The 22076-nt window shown below is 42.6% G+C and overlaps 1 protein-coding gene across 3 annotated transcripts; it reads left to right on the forward strand.

Annotated features, from left to right (window-relative positions):
* Positions 1-272: 272 nt before the first annotated feature.
* On the forward strand, positions 273-18965 carry sin3aa (SIN3 transcription regulator family member Aa). 3 transcript variants are annotated; one of them, XM_051381876.1, is made up of 21 exons: positions 273-351; positions 5477-5696; positions 6000-6182; positions 6565-6671; positions 8085-8379; positions 8514-8762; positions 8997-9161; positions 9372-9527; positions 9674-9763; positions 10113-10231; positions 10333-10543; positions 10980-11096; positions 11205-11443; positions 12203-12386; positions 12492-13071; positions 13572-13741; positions 13900-14073; positions 15081-15173; positions 15715-15809; positions 15957-16149; positions 17054-18965. In XM_051381876.1, exons 2-21 carry the CDS (start codon positions 5508-5510, stop codon positions 17282-17284), a joined length of 3840 nt encoding a protein of 1279 aa, XP_051237836.1. In that variant the 5' UTR covers positions 273-351; positions 5477-5507; the 3' UTR covers positions 17285-18965. The 3 variants fall into 3 exon arrangements, with proteins under 3 accessions (XP_051237836.1, XP_051237835.1, XP_051237837.1); XM_051381875.1 differs by lacking the exon at positions 273-351 and adding an exon at positions 2775-3659; XM_051381877.1 differs by lacking the exon at positions 273-351 and adding an exon at positions 2776-3659 and having other exon boundaries at positions 8997-9149.
* The last annotated feature ends 3111 nt before the right edge of the window (positions 18966-22076 follow it).

Here is a 22076-nt window from a genome sequence, read left to right on the forward strand (position 1 = left end):
AAATCTAAATCTACCAAGCAACTGGTCACTATAGCTCAAAATAAATGCAGTGGAGTATAATGTACAGCGCAGTAGAGGAAGTATTTCAGTACAGAACTAGAGTAAATGTACTCTATTACTCTTCTCCTGTTTGCTCCACCGTGCAGATGGGAGTGCAGATGATAGTCATACCCACACAGTTTTGATCAAATGGAGACACCGCTGCTGTCTCACTGCTGCTCTCTCGGTTTTAGCGGGTGATATTCAAAATAAAATGACGCGTATTGTAGTGTGCGCCAATGCCAACGGAGGGGGGCGTCTCCAACTATTTTGTTACAAACACGAATCCGGAGTAAGGAGTCTTTTTCCTGGGTATGTAACAGCTGGTTAAACTAAATAATATTAACAGTACTGCTGCTGTATTCACGTGAACGATGTTTATATAGGATCGGAAAGCGTCCCGTGCTCAGTCGCGCGTGTGTTTAAATGAAATGTGTTTTTTCTTTTGGTAATGGTCGTGAACGGCTAACGTTAGAGAATAGCCAGAAAACATAACGTGGTAGATGGCCAAATCTGCAGGACGTCATTTTGTTCGGCTAGTAAACACTCTCCCCCCCCGCCTCCCACCCCCCCTCCTCCTCCGGGGCAGTGTAATGTGAAGCATCCCGCTGTCTGCAAGTGGAAACATTTTGTCTGCAGCGTTGTGTGAGCATGTAACGCTAATGGATGTGTATGGAGGGAGGGAGGGAGGGAGGAGGTGGGTGGGTAGGGGGAGTTGTTGTGGTGAGACAGGTTAGACATTTTACTCCTGACTATTGAAGTAAACAAAGAATAGGATTTGTTATGAGCGCGGCCGTCCTCTCCTGAAGGGGAAAATGGGGCTGCTCTCGGTTGCGTTTTTTTTTTTTTTTTTTGTGTCTAGGTAACGCGGGGAATGGCGTGGCTCCGCCGTGCCGATGTTTCCATAAAGCGACGCCGTAGTTCCCGTTTCGTTTGACTTTGGCATTGTTTAGTAAGGGCAACTGGATCCGCTCTTGCCGCCTAGAGAGAGAGAGAGGGGGGATTCATTGCCCGCGTCCTAGGCCCTCCTTCACCGTGTCCCACCAGCGGTCATGCAAAAAGCGTCAATTACCAGATTGTGCCTTTTTTTTAGCGCCGTGAACCTTTTGTTTGTAGCCTGCAAATTACCCACGTCGGTCGGCGCTGAACCCCCCCTCCCCCGCACTCATCGTGTACTTCGGTGTTGTGGGAATCTCCACAGCCCGCACTGCGTTGTCTTGCATGCTTTTGCACAAAACTTGGGGGGAAAAAAAAACAACACACACTTGTTTAAGCTGCACAACACTCACATACTGTGCGTTTAAAGGCTTGAAAACCGTGCGTATTGTTAGTCAAATCTGGAGCGTATGTATGTGTTTTTGAAAAGAAGCACGGATTATTGTGGAGGGTAAAGCAGTCTGGGTAGTGGAGTACTACGTGTGTGCTGGAGCCTCCGGTCGCTGCTCAACCCTCCGCCCGGGCTGAGAGGAGGAATCCCGGGCTGCTGTTGCAGCTCCGCCTGTCGTGGGCGATGGTTTATTTTAGAAGTCCCACCTTTTTGGGATTTGTAATGACGGTTGCGAGCGGTGATTGGCTGAGATGTCCACAAAGAGGAGGGACACAAGTTTATAGGCGGACTGCCTCCTATAGAGTCACGTGTGCGCAAACTCCAGGAAGTAGATAGTTTTGTAGATAGAAACGGACTTAAGAGTAACATAGCTCGTTTTGTTATTCGCGTTTAAAGTGTTGATTAAATGTAATTAAGTGTATGTGAGGGAGGCTATTCTTAGGAGGCGGGTTTCATGGTGGGCAAAACATGTTTTTTGTGCAAAAGTGAGTTTGTCACTGTTTATTCTTTGGTTGTTGTTGAAAGTTGATGTTTAAAATAAAAGCTCTTAATACGTCCAATAGATAGGATAGGATGCTCGATATTGTGTGTTGTGTTGTATTGGTATGGGAAGTGAGAGTTGAACTTGAATCTATACGAGTACACATGTACAGGTATGTAATATACCGTACACAAGGCTGCACTACCAACTGTCCAAAAGTCCCACGTTTACTGTGTGTCAGCTCATTTGTCATAAACTGTTTCTCTAAAACTTTCTGTGGGAAATTACACTACTTAAATGCAATTATGTATCTTGTGACCATTGTCATGTAGAGGGGCCCTGTGTAAAAACATAGTTTTAATATCTTTATTAGTTTATATTGTGCTTACATAGTGTATTTTCCTAAATGCAATTGTGTTTCATCCAATTACTACAGAATAAGTGATATACAGAACACCTGGGGCCATGTAAAATAGTATAGGACTAGCAGTATAGTTGTTTAGGAGTGCAAAATATTATGAAGCTGCTGTCTATAGTGCGCTGTGTGCACTGTACTTGGTGGAAACTCGGAGGGAACGGGGCCCCAACAGTGGATATACCAGTTTTTGGGGTTTGTTTTGCATTCGAATGCATCGAATATAAAACATGTCATCACGTATATACTGAGGCATTTACATGGTTTTCTTGGCCCCACAAAATGATACAATAAATAAAAGAATCAGACTACATTAACAATTGCAGATTGTAAACAATTTATACTGTGCAAACTTTAGTAAAAACAGAACGTAAAAATAAAGAATATATGCCAACAACTTTAACATTGCTTTATTTTCTAAACAAAATATTTCAAAATAGTTGTGTAAACTGATCTTAAACGCTACAGCTACGCAAGGAACAGTATTGTATATTTTGCTGCCTATTGAAGAGTTACAGAAACTTTTATGCACCGGCATCGTACAGGAAATTCAAACTGTGAATGAACATGTATGTTAACAAGAGCCTGATGCGTCACTGTCAAAGGAACAATCTGTTCACTTACTTACTACACAATCATTACAGTTGCCAAACTACAATTATTAGCTATTACTATTGGTATTAAAACACAGAGAGTGTGTGTTTGTGTGTACTGGGGGGCCAGTCAAGTTTGGATGTGTATATTAAACATACACATTTCATCACTATTGCTCGCAAAACATAATCCAAATTATTATAAAAAACACCAAAAAGTCCCTCAGGAACATGTTTCAGTTGTAAATGAGTAAAGGAGTGATGCAGGCATTGTGCAGGATAAAATTAAAAATGAATGTACATACAGAGAAATGAATAGTCAAAACATATGAACAAGTATAATTTGAAGACATGACAACACACACTCACACCCCGGTCGTACAGGTACCTCAAATGTCACACTGTGGCATCGTCGCGCTTCAAATGGGCGTACTTGGTTACTGTGCGATGAAGCTTTGATTGACAGTTCAGATTCACAACCCGGGACCGTCGGCCCGCCCTTCTGTGGATCCTCTGAACGACCGGACCAATAGCGCCTGTCGGGGGACGAGACTACATCTGAAAACCCCGCCTCCCCCCCACAGCTAACCGAACGGGAGATTGTTTTCCTCTCTCGGGGAGATTTTTCACTTTGCAGCCCACAGCTTGAATTGTTTATTTTAAAAATCACACGCCACTGATAAGTTGCTTTTAGCACATACGCCACTTTGGTACCTTTCCCAGCCAGAGGTGTTACGGTGAACCCTGAAATAACGGATTAATCAAAGCAGCGTTGGGATCTTCAGCTTGCTGTTGAGGAGAGGGGTGAGTTCAGCTGAATTCATTCAGCAAGCTAACACAGCTAGCTTACCTACCTGACGTTACAAGACGGTATTAGTACACTGCACGGGGAATTGACGTTTCTTTGCGTGCCACTCACTCTTAACCACACTTAATATGACTGCTCTAATAAATCGATAGCTAATGCTCACTTCAGATAGGCTGTTTCAACAACAGCGAGCCAGATCGCTAATGGTTAGCTGCATGTGCTTCCCTGCTAGCCCCGGACGGAGCTCGGTGTCGGACTGCTCATGTTGTTTACATTAGCTAGCAGCTAACTGGCAGCTCTCAGCCCCCCTGACGACAAAACAAGTTCTCGGCGTAGTTAATCGAGAAAAAACAAACATATACTTTAAAGACGGGAGAGCAGTCAGACGGCTAGCATTTTTTTAGCTACTTTTCTGCTTACCTGGTTGAAACGGAGTGTAATTTGCTGCACTCCTGCGCCACGCTCTAAATGGCGGGTGTGTGTGTGTGTGTGTGTGTGTGTGTGTGTGTGTGTGTGTGTGTGTGTGTGGGGGAGAGAGAGAAAGCGTCGTGCTGTAACTCGAGGTCGGTGCTTGTGTTGCCAGGCCATAAAGGGGGTGGTGAATCGCTGTTAAGATGTGAGCGCACTCAAACTGTGTTCCTCTACGTGACTATAACGCGGACTACACCGAGCGGAGTCGATGTATCGATTAATACCGCAGCCTCGCGCTCTTTCCCGCGGCTATAATGTTGGTGAAAACAAGCTCGAGTGTCGGAAGCGGTACGAGTGCACTTCAAGTTTTGACAGTCATTGTGTCACTTTGTGCTCGTTATTCGGGTTGTGAAACGTTATTTAACCGGTTCTTCCCCCGTCGGGGTCTTTCAAGCTTTGTCTTTCGGTAACGCATTTCATTCAGACGCTTTAGGAGTTGTTGCTGTCTTGAGGAAGTTGTGAATGGCAGACCGACTCCCACGTTCCCACAGCACCTGTTTGTTGCATGGATGACGTAGACTGTCTGCATTTCATTGGCTACGGAGAGAGACTGCGAGTTTTACATTCAGTACATGGTAACATTTAGAAGCCTTTTGAAGGTGTGCTGCTCATCACCTCGTCACATCGCTTCGTTTGATGGTATAAGAAAGGCATTTTTGGGGGGGGGGTGTAGCTTATAATGTCGCAATGATGCCGTGGTTCTTCTCCCCTTCACCAAATCAAATTTAATTTTAAAAAAAAATTTAACTTTTATTATGCAAAGAAAGGGATCTGTTCTTATGTATGCAGCTGGATGGGGATGATCAGCACATTTCTTGCGTATATAATTCTGGCCTAGTTGCTGTTTGAGTGGCTCAGGATGTCAGGAAGTTCAAACTAAATAGTCACTCATCAGTCACTTGAAGTCAGTCTGCAGTGACGTGTACAAACGTAATCAACTGTCGGTGTAACTTTGGCATAGGTCCCAAAAAGAGAAGAAAAAACACACCCCAGAAGTATGACACAAAGTATAAAACTGACATGCACAATCATGGGTTAGTAAATCAATATAAGCAGTTGACCTCTGTTGACCTCTGTAAACCCTCAGGCATCTTTGTGCCGCTAAAAGCATCGGATGTTTCATTGGCAATGTGGTCGGACACCATGTAGTAATTTTCTTCCTAAGCCAAACAACAGAAGCGGCTAGCTGGCATCCATAAATTCACAGTTGAAGTAATAAAATTATTGCCATATGCTCCTCTGCAAATTATTGACGGAATTCAAGAGGCAGATTTAATGGATTCTGATAAGTTGACAGAGATATGTCAGTGTGAAATAAGGTCCATATGCTCTTTATTCCCAGGTCTCTCAGCTCTTAGGAGTATGAGTTCATAATGAAGCGGCGACTGGAGGATCAGGAAACGGTTTTTACGCCCCAGCAGCAGCGGCGCCTCGCTGGCAACGCGGAGGCTTTCCAGCATCGTGTGCTGGCCCCTGCTCCAGCCCCAGCTGTGTATGAGGCCGTGTCTGACAACATGCAGCCTACAGCAGGCATCCAGTACTCCGTCCCCCAGGGATACCAGGTATATTCTGCTCGTCCACTGCAGATTTGTTTTTGATTTGCTGTGTTTTAGAGTTAAAACTAGGTCAAATACACTTTAAGTCACTTGTCGCTCACAATTCATTTGAACCAGTTTGTGGTGTCTGTCAGATTCAAACACTTCTTTTGTTTTCTGTAATCCATCTGTAAGTCTCACTTATGAAGATAAACTGCTCTACTGTCATTGTATTTGGTGATTTAAACGATTCTTCTTTTATGACAAGGCCACAGTTCTAGCCACCAGCTATCTTTCTTAGTTTTTATTTAAGTGTCTCTGCTTTTCCAGGTTCCTACGGTAGCCCAGAACAGTGGCGGGCATGGGCACGCTCCGAGCCCAGCCGTGCATGCTGGGTCCCACCATCACAACCCGGCAGTCCAGCCCCATGGGCCCTCAGTGTTGTCAGGGCATAGCCATACGGCTGCTCCTCAAGTCTCTGCACAGGGCCAGCAGCAGTTCCAGAGGCTCAAGGTTAGTTGGCCCATTTTATTTTGACAGACTCTTAAAGACTCTTGGCTAAAAGGCCGGTTCTCCATCACAAAAAATATGATTTTTCCCCTTTAAACCCTAGCCAATCAGACGTTTCTTTGTGGGAAGCATTTAACCAAAACCATTCTGTATTAGAGAATCTGTTAATTAACATTTTAAGATCTGAAAATTTTAAAATTAATGAAAAAAACACTTTTTTACTAATGTTTTCTAAATCCAGTGGTATTTGCTGATATGTCTATGTTGTCATGCTCTTACCATAGGAATGTGTTAAATATCGGGATCAGAGCACTGCTGCCAAAGGTTAATGTAGAAGAAAAAGAGATTGTCAGATTGATGAAATTGACTGTCCTCTTTCCCTAAGGTGGAAGATGCTTTGTCCTACTTGGACCAAGTGAAACTGCAGTTTGGCAACCAGCCTCAGGTCTACAATGACTTTCTGGATATAATGAAAGAATTCAAGTCTCAAAGGTGAGGCCACGTTGTGAAAAATATTGTGAGTTATTATGATGCGCATCTAAAGCCAGTCAACTAGTTAAAAAGTATATTTAATGAGTTCTTACTCCTTCAGTCGTGCCATGACAGTGTCATTGTACAACTAATTTGCACAATACACTACTTGCAGAAGGATAAACTAATATTTGATTTACACCAGGCCATAAATCCCATCAGATTTTTTTTTTTTTTACAAAACTAAAAATGTTTTAATTATAATATTATTAATTATAATATAGTATATTATACAATATTATGTGTTTTGTTTTGTTGTTTTTTTGGACTCCATAAAAACAATAAGCATATTTTTTTCGCAGCCCCCATTTGCTCGTCCGCTAACCCTTTCACAGATGGCAGCTATAAGTTGGCATTTGTTCAGAACAATCTAAAGGTCAAAGGGGACGAGCTGCTCTTGGTTTGGTGAAACTCTTAATGCCCCACAATGTTGGCAGCTTATGAATGCACTCTGAGTCACAGCCCAGGTATAGCACGATGACAGTTGATGTGAAAAAGTAGCAGCCGCATTTGTCAGATTGGGAAAATACATGAGGAGGAAATTCTGAATAAATTATAGAGATACAAATGTAAGTTAATTTAGTCAGAAAGACCCTAGACATTAGTTTTACTTTCAAACGACTTCATATTAAAGTACTAGAGTTACCCCTCCACTAATTTTGTTTTGCTGGGTTTGGGTGCGTTTGAGAATGTTGTCAAATTTCTAGTCATATTTTAGCTGTTGTTGTTAGTTTAATGAAACGTCTGCATCCATAATGCCCGAAATAACCCAGAATTTGAAGACAATTTTACACTTTTCCGAGAAGCTTTACCAACATTTACACACAGAGGCGCCATAGACGCTCCCACCAGAACTAACATCCATTTCCTGAAAAATTTAACTGTTTATGTGATCCTTGTTGGTCTGCAAGATCTGTTGGATTTGATAGCTTCTGTTTTTTTCTTACACATACCGGGTGCTAATACATTTTAATACTGTACAAAGTGAACAGAATATAGATACGACAGTGCTACGACAACCAACAGGTTAAAGCCTACACCGTGGGCAGAATTCAACCTTGTTTTTTCTTATCTTTGTAGCAGTGTTGTCACCTTCGTTCACCAACACAACTTCACAGACAAACAAATTTACATTTGTTGAGCCAGGGTTATTGGTATTCATATAACTATTGTTGCAGTAATTAGTGTTGGGCAGTATGACCAAAAATTTGTATCACTGCATGTTTTTAAGATTCTGGTGGCTTCACGGTATATCAAAGTATTTTCTTTTAGCATGACTTCCCCTTTATATAGGTTTATAGTGGCTAACTCTACTGTCAGGAGGAACTTACTGTTGTATAGTTGCATAAATTCTGTCTGGTTTTGTTTTTCCAGTATTGACACCCCTGGGGTCATCAGCAGAGTGTCACAGCTCTTCAAAGGTCACCCCGACCTCATCATGGGCTTCAACACCTTCCTGCCACCCGGCTACAAGATTGAGGTCCAGACCAACGACCTGGTCAATGTGACCACGCCTGGTCAGATCCACCATATCACCCCGCATGGTATTTCAGTCCAGAACATCCCCATAACAGGAGCAGCTACCCAACATCCGGCCCAGCTCCCGCCTGCTGCAACCACCACCGCCCCACCCCTTTTGACACAGCCCACCTCTGCCAAGATGAGCAAAGTGAGTGATTCAGAGCGTAAGGTGGATGGACAAAATAAAAAAAATGTTGTTATTCAGGTTAAAAAAATCTGCTGTTTTGTGGTGCAGCATCTGGCTAAACCCCCTAAAACCTTGAATGTTGTTGCCTTTCACAGCCTCTTCAGCCCCAGGCGTTGACACCGAGCAGTCAGAGCAATCCGTCCATACCTGCGTACACCTCTCCTCGCTCCCCGCCCATGCAGCTCCACCCACCACTCAGCGGGACCCCCACTGGGCCGCCCATTCAGAACAACCAGCCTGTGGAGTTCAACCATGCCATCAACTATGTCAACAAGATCAAGAACCGCTTCCAGGGCCAGCCCGACATCTACAAAGCCTTCCTGGAGATCCTGCACACGTACCAGGTCAGTGGCTACGCTCAGCCAGTGCTCGACTTTCTGTACTTTGCTGACACACAAGATAGATCTCATCTATATCGTCACACGTTAGGGAGGGGGCCCCCCTGTATTATTGTAAAAATCTGTATTAACGCCATTTAGGGAATGGTGGAATTAATGTGATTGTTTTCTTTGTAAGCTCTCATGTTACTCAAGATTTCAGCAGTGACTTGACAGTAAACTTGTGTTTGTCCCCCACAGAAGGAGCAGCGTAATGCTAAGGAGGCTGGTGGGAACTACACACCGGCTCTCACAGAGCAGGAGGTGTACGCTCAGGTGGCTAGGCTCTTCAAGAACCAAGAAGACCTGCTCTCAGAGTTTGGGCAATTTCTCCCTGACGCCAACAGTTCAGTGGTGAGCAAAGTGGTGAGCTTTAGTGCAGGTGTACTGGCACTTATTTTAAGTATGGAGTAAAAGTGTTACTTTTAGTATGTGCTGTTTCTCACTGGGCCTTATTTAAATACTTTTTTTCACCCTCTGCATTAATCTTACTGTATCTGTAGTTCTGTAGGTCCGCAGTTGAGGAGAGCATGTTCATGTATCCTCATCTTAATCAATGTTTTGCATTCTCCGTAGCTGCTAAGTAAGACGACGGCGGAGAAGGCAGAATCTGTACGGAACGACCACGGCGGCACTGCCAAAAAGCTGCAGCTCAACAACAAACAGAGGCCCAATCAGAACGGCTGCCAGATCCGTCGTCATCCTACTCCGGGGGGCGCACCCACCGTCAAGGTACATGCATGCAGTCGCACATACGGCTGAAGCTGTAGTCAATTCCTATTGCCTGCTTATTTCCTTGTTTGAAGTCCGCCATTGCTGGATTGTTTTTGTAAATATTGTACGCATGTCTTCTCATTACTCTTTTCATTGTGCTACAGAAGAAGCCCAAGTTGCTGAATTTGAAAGATTCCTCGGTGGCAGAAGCCAGCAAGCATGGAGTCGGAACTGAATCTCTGTTCTTTGAGAAGGTGAGTTTTTAGTATGCTGTGTTTTATCTTTTTGTTGTGAAAAGCAAACATGCTTGCACGTGATGCATTAGTCCTTTAAGCAAGCAAGCAAGCACTTTTTTCTGGCATTTTATGGAAAAACCCTCAATGCGGTATTAATTATCTGCAGATTAATATAATTGAAATAAATCGTTCCAGCACTGCTTTGAAGTACATAAGAAATAAGTCAACTCGGAAAATATTGAAGACTTCAGTAAAGGAAAACTTTAATATGACTAACGACGACTACAACAGAGTCGTGCTGAAGTATTTTGGTCGTTTTATATACCTCCACTGGCCTCTGACAGATATTGTTTATTTGTTATCACAGGTGCGCAAAGCCTTGCGAAGTGCAGAGGCCTACGACAACTTCTTGCGGTGTCTGTTCATCTTTAATCAGGAGGTGATCTCCAGGGCCGAACTAGTGCAGCTGGTGCTGCCCTTTTTAGGGTGAGTACTCGACGTCTCACCTGGCAAGTGACATAAATGTTTCACAGTACGTTGTCCTCTGTATATCATACATATATTTTTCACTTAATTATGTTATACAGGAAATTCCCTGAGCTGTTCAACTGGTTTAAAAACTTCCTGGGATATCGAGAAATGTCCCACATCGAAACTTACCCTAAAGAACGGGCCACTGAGGGCATCGCCATGGAGATTGATTATGCTTCCTGTAAGAGACTAGGCTCCAGTTACAGAGCTCTCCCCAAAAGCTACCAACAGCCCAAGTGCACCGGCAGAACTCCACTTTGTAAAGAGGTAATAGCGGCACTCAGGAAAAGCTGAGAAGATTAAGAGTAGATATCAAAAAGATTTTAGAAAATGTTATAACCTGCATTTTTAGTTTTTATTTTAGTAACAGTTACTGAAACTCCAGTTGTCTCTATCCAAACCATATCAAAAATAGATCCAACTCAGTGGTTTAACAAAGTATGTAAATGTAGAGACTGGAAAACATTTACATAAAAATGGCCTCATCCGTTGATTAGTTACTTTATGGAAAATATGAGATTTTGTTGGAAAAATGTGTAAAACAACAAGATCACATCATCAGATAGATGCTACACGAGGATAACAGTGGTGAAAGGAAAGCTTTTTACACCAGTGTGTCATATTCATTGATATCATTTGACTTCCACATTAATAAGATTATGAACCTCAAAGATGACACAGTGTTCCTCTCTGCGTTGTCAAGGTCTTAAATGACACCTGGGTCTCCTTCCCCTCCTGGTCTGAGGACTCCACTTTTGTCAGCTCCAAGAAGACTCAGTACGAGGAGCATATTTACAGATGTGAGGATGAACGCTTTGAGGTGAGCAGTAACATTAAACGTATATGACTTCTCTGTTGATGTTACCACAGGGGTTGATAACCCATGATCCAATAGATGTTCTAAACTGCTCTGTTTTCTTGCCCACAGTTGGATGTTGTACTGGAGACCAACCTGGCTACCATCAGAGTCCTGGAGACGGTACAGAGGAAGTTGTCCCGCATGTCTGCGGAGGAACAGGCCAAGTTCCGCTTGGACAGCACGCTGGGCGGCTCCTCGGAGGTCGTACACCGCAAGGCCATCCAGAGGATATATGGAGACAAGGCACCCGACATCATCGATGGCCTGAAGAAAAACCCTGCTGTTTCTGTCCCCATCGTGCTAAAGAGGTGGGAGTCGAAACAACTTCTGCATGCCGTTATCTGCTAACCCCCCATATTTTTTTAATTAACTTTTTAATTCGTCAATCTGTGTATTTGGAAATAGAAGCTGTTTCTAAGTTGAGACATTTATCTTCAACCAGAAGGGTTTCAGGTTTGATCTTGTAGTTTTATGGTGAAGAAAAACACAAATGTGTGGGATTCACATGCTCTGTGTTTGCACAGCGCAGTAAATGTTTGTACACCAGCTTCTTTTGGGCCCAGACTGAGGCTATGAACCACAGCTTATAAACCCGCTAATCCACACAGAGGAGGAAAAGCCAATATGATGTTGGAGTGGTGGATTTAAAAATGGCTCCTGAGATTTAATGTGTTCTTATGACATTCTCCATTGCTGTAAAAGGATTTGAAAACAAATTTTAACAGTATTCTAACGTAGTACTCCCTGAAATGCACCATGTTGTTGCAGATGTTTGATGTTTGAGTTGTGATGATGCAGAGTTCCAAAAGCGACCCTGAATGCTCTCACACCTTTTATTGCAGTTTGAGTGTAAAAGTTGCAGATTTTAGTTTCAAATATTATTCAGAGACGTGTGTGTGTGTGTGTGTGTGTGTGTGTGTGTGTGTGTGTGTGTGTGTGTGTGTGTGTGTGTGTGTGTGTGTGTGTGTGTGTGTGTGTGTGTGTGTGTGTGTGTGTGTGTGTGTGTGTGTGTGTGTGTGTGTGTGTGTGTGTGCATTACTTGACTTTGTTCTTCCTCTTCTAACCAGGTTAAAGACCAAGGAGGAAGAGTGGCGGGAAGCCCAACGAGGGTTTAACAAGATCTGGAGGGAGCAGAACGAGAAGTATTACCTCAAGTCTCTCGACCATCAAGGCATCAACTTCAAACAGAACGACACCAAAGTGCTTCGATCCAAGTCCCTGCTGAATGAAATCGAAAGCATTTATGATGAGGTGCGTTTATTTCTCCTCTACCAGCAACACCAGCACTGATACAAAAATATCATACAGATCTGTGTACATCCGAAATGCTGACGTTGATTTGTTCTTGGTATGCAGCGCCAGGAGCAGGCATCTGAGGATAACGCCACTCCACCCACAGGCCCCCACCTGATGCTGGCATACGAGGACAGCCAGATCCTGGAGGACGCAGCAGCGCTCATCATCCACCACGTCAAGCGGCAGACCAGCATTCAGAAGGAGGACAAATACAAGATCAAACAGATCATCTACCACTTCATCCCCGACATGCTCTTCGCTCAGCGGGGTGAGCTCTCCGACGTGGAGGAGGAGGAGGAGGAGGAAGAGGAGATGGATCTGGAGGAAGGCGCTTCCAAAAAGCACAACGGCGTCCCCGGCAGCGGCAGCCCCTCCAAGTCCAAGCTGCTGTTCAGCAACACGGCGGCACAGAAGCTGCGCGGCTGTGACGACGCCTACAACCTCTTCTACGTCAACAACAACTGGTACATCTTCCTGCGACTGCACCAGACGTTGTGCTCGCGCTTGCTGCGGCTGTACGGGCAGGCAGAGCGCCAGATCGAAGAAGAGGTCAGAGAACGAGACTGGGAAAGGGAAGTCCTGGGACTGAAAAAGGAGAAGAACGACAATCCAGCCATCCAGCTGAGACTGAAGGAGCCCAGTGAGTAACAACAGGCAGACATCTATAATAATAAGAATCATAGTAACTTTATTTCTATAGCACTTTTTAAAACAAAGTGCTTTACATATTGGATAAAAAATACAAGAATACACACACATATAAGCATATTACACAATAATCAAAGGTAAAGGTAAACCTATAAGAGGTTGTGTATAGGATAGTTGGGAACAAATCCTGTTTCCATTGTGTTTTGGTTCACATTCCTGTTCTGAAATAATTCGCATTTCTCTTTTTCTAAAGTATTTTAAAAATGTTGACATTGTAAGAGAGGTGTAAACAGTTCTAAACAATGCGAAAAAACTAAAAAGGACAAATAAAAGCTTGTATAGAAAACTAAAAGTGAATGAAAGTACAAAAACTTACTGTATATTGAACCTTGAACTGCTGCCAAAGCTGATTGATTTGAAATGCCGCCAGTCTTTCTGTCACGTGGTGATCTATTTAGCCAGCTGATGCTGAATCATATTTCTTCTCTTTAGTGGACATCGAGGTGGAAGATTACTACTCAGCCTTCTTGGAGATGGTTAAGAATTTGCTGGATGGAAATATGGAGGCTTCTCAGTACGAGGACTCGCTGAGGGAAATGTTCACCATTCACGCTTACATTGCCTTCACGATGGACAAGCTCATCCAAAGCATCGTCCGGCAGGTAAGCGTTTGTTTGTTCTGTCACCTTCAGTTTTTTTTTTTTAATCTCATTTACATTAAGTTTGGTTACATAAAGCCTCCTTTAGTACAGTACAGAGTAAATCTTGCACTTTTAAATGGTTGTTTCCCACTTAAACACAATTCCTTGTCTCCATCCAGCTCCAGCACATCGTGAGTGATGAGATCTGCGTCCAGGTAACGGACCTCTACCTCTCAGAAACCGCTAACAGCGCCAGCGGAGGAGCCATGTCCACCCAGTCTTCACGGAGCTCCGCAGAGACCATCTACCAGCGGAAAGCCGAGCATCTCATGTCGGACGAGAACTGCTTCAAGGTAAATACACGAAGCTCCAACAGTGGAAACTGGTTGCCGACAGATTATGGGAGATTGTGGAGAAGTAGTGAAACTATGGAAATTAGTTCAATTAAAGTTAATTTAAGGAATAAGTAAGTACTTAAAATGATTAATGTTCCTCAAGGCTGCAGGAGTGGTTGCTGTAATGAATCCACTTTGTTTGCTACAGGGAGGAACATCCCACCCTTACCAACTCAAACCATCAGGACGTCTCGTATTGTTTTTTGTTTTTTAATTTAAATTCAGTTCTCGGGTGTGTTTACAACCGATAAATCTTCCACACATTGTCAGAAATAATGAGTGAAATTCAAGCAGTGCTGTGAATAATTCCCGGTTAGGATAATGTGTTGTCTGTAGCTTACCAATTATTATAACATCCTTTTTTGAAGTTATACTTGCTCTCGTGTAGCACTGGAAATGCGTAAAGCAGCTTAAAGCAAATTTCCCTTTTGACCTACTTTGAAAGCATCATTTTTACTGTTGATAACCTGCTCGCTTTGCACAGTTTGAAAATGATGCACTAAAGGTCCATTGTGTAACATTGAGGAGGCTCTATTAACAGAAATGGAATATAATATCGATGTTTTCATTAGTGAATAATCACCTGAATACCAGAATGTTTTTGTTACTATGAGCTGCTGTTATCTACACACATCGTGGGTTGCCTTCCATGGAGTCCACCATGTTGAACCGCCATGTTTCTACGGTAGCCCAGAAGGGACAAACCACTAGATAGGGCTGTCTTTAAGTTGTTTTTTCTTTGCATGTGTATGTTTATTAAACGCATAGAGGAAGAACGAGCTGAAGAACTGGTGAACGATTTGGTAGACGGCGTGACTCGCAACAAAAATAATAGATTCCAATCTGATGTTGATGATTCAGCTACCTGGTTTGCCTTTTCGGAGCCCTCAGGACGTCCTGGCTTTGTCTCTCACGCACTGATTTCATTTAGCCTCATACTTGTTACGTGTCTTTCACTTTCTCAGGTTATGTTTTTGAGGAACAGAGCGCAGGTTCAGCTCACGGTGGAGCTGCTCGACACGGAGGAGGAGAACTCAGACGAGCCGATGGAGGCTGAGGTGAGAAACTGTCAGTTTTAAGGTTTGAGCAAAGAGTTTGGATAAACGCAGGGGAAATAACTTTGTAATTCACAAGCTACACAATAATTCCAAAATACATAAGCCCTTTTTTTTGTTTTGTTTTTGTTTTTTTACTGTTTTTACCAGCCAGTCAGGATTTTTTTAATCCAGCTGAGCCTCTGTGATGGTTGGTAAACTGCCAAAATTAGGAGTTTTGCAAATTGCCAACCACAGTGTTCAGCTTTTGACTAAATTCCCACACTGATGTGACTGATTTGGCTGCTAATGTCATATTAAAAAAAGATCTTTTTATGAGTATTATCTTCATATTATATGAGGGGAAAGAATTAATCTAGTGAATAACTGCAAATAAAAGTTGTCATTGTTTTTACATTTTGTCTAGTAAGAAGGTCCACTTTTCCAGCTGGAGTGGAAATACTAGTAAGGACCTGTTGCCAATCTTTTGGTAATACTGGTGTTAGAAATATTGTTTATAATCTGTCTTAAATATTTTTTTTTTACTTTTTACTTTTATTCGCAGCGTTGGTCTGATTATGTGGGGCGCTACTTAAACCCAGACTCCACCACACCTGAGTTGAGGGAGCACCTCGCTCAGAAGCCAGTTTTTCTTCCCAGGTGAGTTGTCGAATTAGGGTGATGTTAATGGCCGGGATCTGTAAGTGCTCTGACACATTTCCGTCGAACATGGGTTTTTTGATTAAATGAACTCTTAATGGATTTGTTCTGACACGTTCTCGCGTTTGTCTTTGTTCTTGACACTAGGAATCTGAGGCGGATCAGGAAGTACCAGAAGGGTCGAGAGCAGCTGGACAAAGAGGCCTGCGAGGGTGGGAAAAAATCCCTGGAAAAGGAGAAAATGGAGTGCATGTTCAAACTCAACTCGTACAAGATGGTTTATGTCTTTAAGTCTGAGGATTACATGTACCGACGCACTGCCCTGCTGCGAGCTCACCAGGTACTCACTGCTGCTATTACGCAGTTACTGCACCAAATGGATTTCTCCTTTACTCCCTTACCGTGTTGGAGGAACAGTGAGGAAGTTATATTTTTGAGTTTGTCATCTGATTCGAGGCTTTCGTTGGCCTTTGTTAAAACCTATTGACTAAACTAACTTTGAAACAATAAAAGTTTTTGCAAATTTACAACATATCATATTTTTGTTATCCAGATCTAATTACTGCAAAGCAATGCAAAAAAAATGTTTCATATTTTTTTAAATATCTGAAACCAGTCCAGTATCACATCCCTGTAAGCAGGTTGTTCTACAATTTCATATGAGGTATCTAAGCTGTTTCGAACCTGCTCATCACAGTGGTTCAGCAGAAGATATACTCATTTACATTTAGTGTTTAAGCACAGGTGACATTTCAGATCATGTTGCTAATTTAAATCATTGCCTTAGTTAAAGTTTGAAAACCGGGGGGAAACAGCAATCTTCAGCTCTTTTCAATCTGGTGGCTATTTGCTGTACAGATATGAGAGTGATATCAATCTTGTCATCAAATTCTGTGTGATATAAGCTTATTTCACCAAATGCCAAACTATTCCTTTAAGTTCAGCATAAACTAGGTCTATATAAGCACTGTTGACAGGCCTTATAGAGGAATGTAACCGGCTGTATATCAGTTGAATGCTGGGGCTTTTAGTCACCAGTGAGGGGAGCTCTAATGCAAAAAGCTACACACTCAATCAGTGGTGCTGATTACTCAGAACACTCAGTCTGAGTGTAACGTTGAGAGTTGTTCTTTCATGTACTAACCATCTCTAGTCACTTAAGAGCTATATGATCTTGTAGTGTGTTGAGTTTGTGTGTGTGAGTGTTATAACAACTTAATAACATACATTTCGTTTTTCCTCAGTCACACGAGAGGGTGAGCACACGCCTGCACAAACGCTTCCAGGCCTGGGTGGATGCATGGGTCAAGGAGCACGTCACCCGCGACATGAACGCCGAGACCAATAAGTGGCTGATGGGTGAGGGCCGCGACGGCCTATTACCCTGCACCACCACCCGCCAGCCAGAGATCCTTCACTTCATGAACATCAACAAGTACCGTGTCAAATACGGCACACCCAGCGTGGCGCCGTAGCTGAGGAGAAACGGGGGTGGGGGGGGGAGAGACTGATTTCTGGGGGTGTTTGGTCTGAAGTCAAACAGGTCAGGAGTAGATGTAGGGACGAGGGCTTATTAATGTGTTTTTAAGGCCGACATGGGAGCACAATTAAGCTAGCTACCGTGTATGTTGCACCCAGGGCGGCAGGATTACTGATTTTACCAGCGTTTTTAGCTGGGCCCCTTTTTTCGCAGGGCCTTTGGTGCCAAAACTTAGGAATCGTCATGATCCAGTCGCAGACCTGAGCTCTTACCAGCACTCGGAGCCACTTCTAAAAACAAAACTTCCCTGAGCCTTTTCGACGGGGCTTAGCAGCGTAAACGGATAGAGTGGTGCTTTTTGTACTTTATTACAACTGAGCTTTGGTTTAGCTTTTGACTGACCATTTTTGCCTGAAGCCATCAGAGTTAGAGCTCCATCGAAATCCAATCAGACAGAGATTTCTTTATGATAGTGTTAATACTACAGTATCCATGGAGAACAATATGGTGGACAAGTGCACTTATTTATGAAGAGGAAAATGTTGTTTCAAAAGTTTTGTTTCCCAGATTGAAGGTTTGGAGGGAGCACAACAGAGTCTGAGAGATCTGGTTCAGACATTCCTGCGTTAAGGCCAAATCACAATTATGTACCTATCACTAGACGGAAAGAGGGTTACGTTTCCTTTTCCAAAACACATGGCAGCATTATTAGAAACTGTGCCTGAGCCCCAAACAGTATTGTCGGGTTAACATCGAAAAGCACTGTTGCGTTTATGTAAAAGAAAAAAAAGAAAACAAAACAAAATAATTAACCTCACAACACTGTTTGGTCTCAGACTGTAAAATTGTATAGCTTGTGAATGTCAGACACTGACATGTATTCCAGTGTATGTGTTGTGTATATATATTATATATAGTTCTATTAACACAAATGATCCTCGCCGCCCTGGACGTCAACCTTTTTAAACTGCCCTCCGCCAATACACCAGCTTGTGTACACACACACACACACACACAAACAAACACACGCGTCTCATTCTGGGAGGACTGTCCACATGCCGCTCACATTGTAAATACACTGTATATAGTCTCAGACTTTTTATGACAGATCTGTGTTGTTGTGCTAGTAATCCTTTCCAAGCTTACTGTGGACTTTAGTGATAAATGGCTAAAGTTAGTATGTACATGAAAAAGACAAATGCAAGACCATTTATTACAGTTTTTACCAAAGGGAGTTGATTATAAAAATAGCTCTTTTCCCCCTTTGTGTGTTCCTTTTATGTCTTTCTTTTTTAGTTTCTGTAGTAAAAACATGTGGAAAAGTAGAAATGTATCCAGGTCTTTCAGTTTTTATATATGAAAATTATTATTATTATTTTTTTTTTTCTTCTGAATGTGACATTTGGTTGGTAAAAAAATCACTGCCCCCTTTTGACAACCGACACCGTCCGACGTGATGGTGGGACTCATTTCAAAGTTCAGTGTTAAGATGAATGGGCTCCACAACGGTCTCACCTTGTGATGCACGCTTCCCTCCCTGGATAGATTTCTGCTGCAAACATCACCCCCCAACACCATATTTTTGATATTGGAAGAAGTCACACAAGCATGTCTTTAGTCCCTTTATTTAGACATTATTTAAAGTAATAATAAAAATGACATTTGTAGCCTACAGAGCCCTTTGTGGAGTTGTTTCTTTTTTTCACACTTTCATCTGTTACCTTCAGCCATTTATGTTCTGTTAAACTGGCAGGAAATCCAAAGCAGAATCCGCCTTGTTTACCTCTTATCGGACACGTTTTTATTCAGCACAATAAAGAAAAAATACACTTATTAGCACTGGTTTTCTTGTCAGATATAGTTTTTGAATAGTGCTTCCTCGTACTGAAGACTACCTCATAGACAACTAGACAAATCATAGTCTGTCCATGCAGAATGATTCCCACAGGAAACATTTATAACAATTCTTGAGTTTTTAATAGTGTACCCACCAGCTCAAACGTCTCTTCTGTATATACACAGTGTATTTATTGTATATTGTACTTATTGTGCACAATCTTTGGAATATTTTCTCTTTTTATGAAATGCCAAAAGCTTAAACCTGTGATCCTGCATTAATTTCCAGTCTTGAAAAGTACTGGTCAGTTGTTTTTTATTTTTATTTTTTTATTAAGAGTCTCCTTTGCAAAGTTCTTAAACGTCCGATACATATCCAAATATCCGAGATGTTACACACTTATCAACTTAAAGTGGGATTGTTTTGACAGTGTTTGCATTGTGTTGTGCAGCAAGCTGTTAAAGTTAACACAGTCACTACTGCTAGCGACAGTAGTTGGAAAGCTCATCATCTCATAATAAAAGTTAAATGAATTCATCTTTTTTTAATTGGTTAATTCATCCATCCATTTCCTACTTCTTGTTTGGATGCAGATTGGTTTAATTTCATTAATTCTATCATTAGTGATGATTTTTGGACACTGCTGGGAAGTACTAAAACTAGATTTAATAATAAATAATTTGGAAGGTTTTCTATCATTCTTTGGCCCATATGACCATAAATGTAGCATTAAATGATTCATTTCACATCCGTACAGAGGAGTTATTCTCCATCAGATGATTAAACAATATATTCCCTTCAAATCCTGCTGAGGGAGCCCTCTAGCTGTCCACCAAATGAAGAGCTCTTTGCATCTTGCTCACACAGTATTGTTTTTACAAGAATATTAAGTTTCCTTGAAGATGAATTGAAGGCCCTCATGGACTTGGTTCCATCACAGCCTCAGTCTTAATTTACAGCTTATTAATTAGCTGATTAAGTACATAGGTAATCATGACTGAAGATTCTTCCCTCCATGATTATTGGACCAGTGTCATCACTCCCTTAAGAAGATGACCAGAAGCTGTAAAAGTCCAGGCAGCCGTTGGCATTAGGACTCATTGCTATTTTGAATCAATGAGTTTATACGGGTTCATTTATTCTTTTGTTTAATCGATAAAATGGGATCTAAAATGATCTCCAAATTAAAAAGCAGAAAATTTGCTCATTGTTCAAAGCAGAAACCAGCAGTTGTTTGACATTTTTGCACATTCAGACATATTTTCACTAGTTCAGAAACTGGCAAAAGCACATTTTGACTGTTGGATGCAAATTTAGAGCCAGGTTCTTCCTCAAAGCACCATACTATTTATTTTTTTAAGTCCGACTCACACGAGTCAAAAAGTTCAGTGAAAGTGATTGTGTGTAGGGGTTTCAGCCTACTTGATGCACCAAACTGATGGCCTTCAAGACCGGAGATATCTTGGAGAAAGTAAATCAAAGCTATGTACATCTTCATATGATCCAAACTTTAGTATGTGGAAAACAAACTCTTGGCAGATTTCTGTGAGATTCAGCTCCAATGGGGGACAATCGCTCTGTGACGCAAAACCTGAATTCCAGTGGGAAGCTGGCCAGGCTGAACCGGGCCTCTGCGGGTGGTCCCACACACTGCCCAAGGAGAGGGTAGAGAGAAGCGAGGGTGAACACATCCCAAACCCAAACTTCACCTCACTTACAGTACCTGCAGCATTCAGACCCTCAACAAAACACATCCCCTCAAAGACACACACCCTTTACCCACTTGGCCGTCACGGTGCTGAGGCCCTGACGAGGAGTGAGGCCGACACATGCCAGCAGAGCCCTCCATGCCTCCCACTGGCAGCGCTAACAATGAGTTCCTCAAAGGCAGCACCGGCTGAGGGGGAGTGGAGGGAGGTGGTTTTTTTCCCACTCCCAAAGCTCTTCTGCGTGATTTCTTCCATGGAGTGCACACTCCTGAACTTTCAGCAGCTTTCAGCTCCCTAATGTCGGCGCTTCCGCAACTTCTGACTCATAGAGCGGGAGCTATTGTCACAACTACAGAGCCGGTATTGTCCTTCAACCTTGGAGGCCTTGGCACTCACAATGCAGAGCAATTAACTCACTGAGAGTGACCACGTAGATTTCTGTTCTTTATTCTTGTATGTGGGTAGGCAGGGGGGTGTACAGTGTTTGCTTCATTTAAAAATTCAACAGGCACTCTTTCACACACTACAGAGCTTTAAACAGGCACAAAACCTCTGAATACGTCTCCTGTGCAAGAAGTTTACAGCATTTGGATGATGGCAGGTTTTCGCTCTGTGTGCACAAAACATCAAAAGCATCGCTGAATAAGAGCAGATTATCCAAACCTATGATGTATTTTTGGAAGGGGTTATGAAGGTTTGAAGACCGGCGGATTGGAAGAATAAGAAGCATGAATTGGAGCAGCTATTAATAACACAAAGCACTCTTCTGTCATCTTCTCATCTGTCTCACAACTCTGTCGGTGATTTCTACCTGCTGTACCCAGGGGCTGTTTCTGCCTATATGAGAGGAAGTTTCTGTATGGTGGTGGATGCACAGCCCAGCCGAGATGTCTGCTTTACAGGCTGATTTGTCTTGATGATGAGAAAGCGCTACCCTGCAGGCTCCTCTCCCCTATAAAAGGATTAGTGAGGTCTGGCACTCTTACATAACCACTGCAAGCTCCTGTGCTGAACAGTGGAGTTTACATGCTCAGTTCTAGTAACTTCAGCAAGTTTTAACTTTTTAATTGCCGTTTTACTGCAGAGGTGTCGAGCACAAGAAGGTCACTTATTCTGGCCTGCAGTGCTCTGGATTGACAGATCCATGTGACCACTCTTTATCTTGTGTTCTTACGTCTTTACTAAGATACAGACCACATGCTGTAGTAAATTAGAACATGCTATGCGAGTCTAATGGTTGC

This window comes from Dicentrarchus labrax, unplaced genomic scaffold (assembly GCF_905237075.1).
Source record: "Dicentrarchus labrax unplaced genomic scaffold, dlabrax2021, whole genome shotgun sequence".
Classification (NCBI taxonomy): domain Eukaryota; kingdom Metazoa; phylum Chordata; class Actinopteri; family Moronidae; genus Dicentrarchus; species Dicentrarchus labrax.